General features: G+C 42.3%; 1 protein-coding gene across 1 annotated transcript in view; it reads right to left on the bottom strand.

Annotated features, from left to right (window-relative positions):
• Window positions 1–401: 401 nt before the first annotated feature.
• arid3a (AT rich interactive domain 3A (BRIGHT-like)) overlaps window positions 402–3,824 on the bottom strand; it is a 28,577-nt gene continuing 25,154 nt past the window's right edge. Inside the window, exons 4-7 of the mRNA XM_037697826.1 lie at window positions 2,987–3,170; window positions 2,306–2,553; window positions 1,077–1,367; window positions 402–457 (exon numbers count right to left, since the gene is read on the bottom strand). Coding sequence (XP_037553754.1) covers window positions 402–457; window positions 1,077–1,367; window positions 2,306–2,553; window positions 2,987–3,170 — 779 coding nt within the window. The remainder of the gene's footprint in view (window positions 458–1,076; window positions 1,368–2,305; window positions 2,554–2,986; window positions 3,171–3,824) is intronic.

Here is a 3,824-nt window from a genome sequence, read left to right as displayed (position 1 = left end):
ATATATATATATATATATATATATATATGTAAACGGTTCAATAACATAACTCATTATATCCTTTACAAACATCATGTCCACCATCATCTTAATGTTGTTGTTTCTTTGAAGTCCTAAACTGACGGCTCTCTTAAAATTTCCTAAACCAAACACGAGAAAAGGCACAAGCTCCTGGCACAAACACCTTGTATGAGATCTCTTTCAATAATCTCCTTAAGAACATTTCTCTGAAGTCACCTGTATCACTTACTGAGAAACAGTTTGCGTGCTGCATCAGATAGTAACCGAGACAAACCGTGCTATAAGATCAAAGCGTCTGCTTGCATGTACTGCATGTATGCATGCATGCTGCTCCTATAAGCTAAACAGGTCAACATATAGGCCGGCAGTGGGTTTCTTCCTCACTGCTGGCTGCTGTGGTTTGTGGTGACATGACAAGAAGGTATTGAGATGGTAACTGTTGCAAAGAGGGAAAGAAGCGTGAATTCCAGAGATCACACAAAATGAAAGGCGCAGTTAAAGATGCCAACCGCAGCTGTAATTTAGTAACACAACGGGGATTTTTTTTTGTCTTTCAGCTGATTATTCTGTGTAATAATCAACATACATTTTTAAAGACGAATGTTTAAAGCTGAACGAGGCACAGACACAGAGTGGGATATTATTTAGAATGATTTTTTAGAGATTTCTGGACTCAAAATTTTAGCCAAATGAAAATTAGAGGCTCGGCTCTCTTTTCTTGAAAAGTCTTGTTGATTTTAAGGAAAGTGTCAAAGAATTTAATTCTGATTCATCTTCATCTTCTATGGCCCGGCTGTCACGCGGATGAAAATAAGTAATGAAGTAGTTATAAAGATCAACTGAACTGAAGCAACAAAGGTTAACACTGTTCCATCTAATAAAACAAGAAGTTTGCAAACGCAGATGCTGCTGCAAAACTAGTGTACTTTTCCTCAAACTTGCATGAATTAAAAGAAGAGCTTTCCAAACACACAGTGCAGAAGAGACTTAAGGAGATGATGGAAAGCACTAAAAAAGATTCACATCTTGCGTTGTTTCAGATTTGCTGAACTGACCTTGACTGTTGATGCGGATGTTCATGGGAATCTGGGCGGTCATGGCCAGCAGGTTGTGTTGCAGAGCTCTCTGCAGCAGCCGGTGGTGCTCCTCAGCAGGCAGCGCCATTTTCTTCTCCGGCGGCTCACCAGCCTCCAATTTGTCCCTCAGCTGCTCCAGAGCTGCCACCTGAGCTGCCATCGCTGCCTGAGCCGCTGCCGCCTGCACGGCCGCAACCGAGTGACCCGGCAAGGGCCCCACAGGCAGACGAGCCACGCCGACCCCCGGCAGCGGCTGCCCTCCCTCCTCTTCTGGCAAAAAAAAAAAAAAAGAGAGAAATGGGGAAACTTGAAGTCAGATGAACTCCAGCAGACTTCTGCTTTATCTTGGACATAAAAATGTGTTCTCTTCTGACCAAAGTGCCAGCTCCAAGATTAAATATGTAATTTATTTGCTGAAAAGTGATTCAGTTAGCAATTATCTTATTACTTCAGATCAGTATGTTGCCGTTTCTGTGCTGAGGTTTTTTTTTAAACTCTCAGGACACAGTGTGAGATATGATATTGTATTTTTTTATACCTCCCCTTCCCCCGTGTTTGTCTTTTCCTATCTAAACGAAAAAGGCAGCGCCTCCCACGAGGTCGCGGCCTCAGACACCTCCATCCCTCCATGTCCGTTTATGTTTTACTCGGACGGGCTGTACTGAAATGTAATTTCGTTGGGCTTCGGTGCAATGACGATAAAGCTGATTCTGATTATAGCAGAAAAACACAAAATACCTGGACTGGAATTCACCAAAATACATTTTGACGAGCTCCAAAGACTCAGGGTGATGAGACAAAACTGGCTCCGGTCACGTCGGCAGTGTTTTTATTTTTATTTTTGTGGAATAAGTACCAGCAAATTCTTCCTTCTCCATAAGATGCAACAAATCAAATATATCTGATCAGTTCATGGTCTTTTCATTTTTTTATCTTGTATAATCTTTACCACATTTTAATCAATAAATTAAAAAAAGGCTGGAGTTACCCGTCCTCCAACAGTGATGATAACCTGATGAACTATTTCAAAATGCTGATCGCAAGATTAGTTTGACAGGGCAAATTGTTTTGGGCTATTTTTTATTTAATTTTTCACTATAATATTAAGATAAACTGACCTTCTTAAGAAAAACCTTGTGTGTAATAATTGCAATAATTAAAATCTAAAGCCTTGTGTCTGTAAGTCCTTTCCTGAGGATAACTCCCACCTTTCTTGATCTTGTGGATGGAGGTCAGCGAGGCTCCGTTGGTGCCCCCTGTCAGGCCCACGCTGGGCGTTGGGACCTTTGGTGAAGACAATATGGTGGGGGTCCCGTTGGGAGAGTACGTGAAGAGGGAGCTGCCAAAGCTTTGTCGCCGGCCCTCCCTCCGATTACTGTCGATGGCTGCCTGAAGCTCGTTGGGGTTGCTCAGACCTCTCTTGTCACATTCATACGGGTACAGGTACTTCATGTATCTGAAACGAAAACAATCGTAAAGAAACGGCGAGGGCTTCTGGGACATTTCGCTTCAACCATGCACCGACAAGCCTCCTGCAGGGAAAAACTTGGATTTGATCTTTTCCTGACTAGGAAGGGGAGCATCCTTCCACCTGAATCAACTGCAGGACATCACGTCAGCACGCGGCAGTTCATTTGTAAAACAAAGCAGCTGTTGACATTCGATCACTGGCAGAAACACTGAGCAGAACAGGGATTAAAGGATTAAAGCTTTGACAGTTAAAGCTACCTGAAGTTGTAAAAACTTGACTTGTGTCAGTCTCAGTTGTGGCTCGAGAGCAGTTAACAGATCTGTACGTCAAATGAGCTGCAAGCCGCTTTGATGCAAACACGACAGCCTTCGTCTTAATTTCAGATGGGGAAGACTAAAAGATGTTTGTGTGTACTGACTGAGTGCGGAGGGTGAAGGCTGCACTGGTGATTGAGGTAGGCAGGTTGAGTCCCTTGGTGATCTCCCTCCACAGTTTCTTGTTGATGACCTCCACCAGGCCGCCCTTTTCTGTCACGAGCTTGTAGAGCATGTACAGATCCAGGACCTGCTTGGCCATGATGGGAATACGATTCACAGGCGTTCCTTTTGCAACAACATACACAGAGGAGAAAATAATAATAATTAAAAAAAACAACAACCACAAAGCACAAGATAATAGTGAAAATACAAAAAAACAGAGTTTGAAATGTTTGTACAAACCCTAACAGTACTGTATAGTACTGTACAGTACAGTATTAGGATATTTTGAACCATTTTGGCCAGGATTGTAACTTTTTTTTAGATTTTTCTACCTGGATTATTAAGCATGAATCGGGAGACTAACAGTATCGTAGTTTTTGCTGTATAAGTCGCACCTTTTTGCATAAATTTGCAAGTCCTGTGATTTATACACCGAAGCGACTAATATACGTTGTTTTCCTCATATAACCCAATTTTTGGCTGAGATCTGACAATTCCATTCATTCCGACGCGGAAATTATTGAACACTACCATTTTCAGCCACCAGAGGGCCCTCGACTAATATGGCAAGCCAAGTGTCTCATTAAAAGTTAAACATGGCTATTAGTGAGACACTAGGCTTGCCATACCAAGCCACCTTCGTCTCGCTCTGGAACTCTTGGAACAAACTTCAAATCAGCTGCATTTCACCACCGCTCAGGCGAAATGCAGCTGATTTGACCATTAAAGTGCATTTATTAAGGAAAAGTTCAACTGAGACACACCTTTGCTATAATT

The sequence above is a fragment of the Nematolebias whitei genome, chromosome 3 (assembly GCF_014905685.2).
Source record: "Nematolebias whitei isolate Nwh7 chromosome 3, NemWhi1, whole genome shotgun sequence".
NCBI lineage: Eukaryota > Metazoa > Chordata > Actinopteri > Cyprinodontiformes > Rivulidae > Nematolebias > Nematolebias whitei.
Note: the sequence above shows the minus strand (reverse complement) of the source record. Positions and strands in the feature narration are given on the sequence as shown.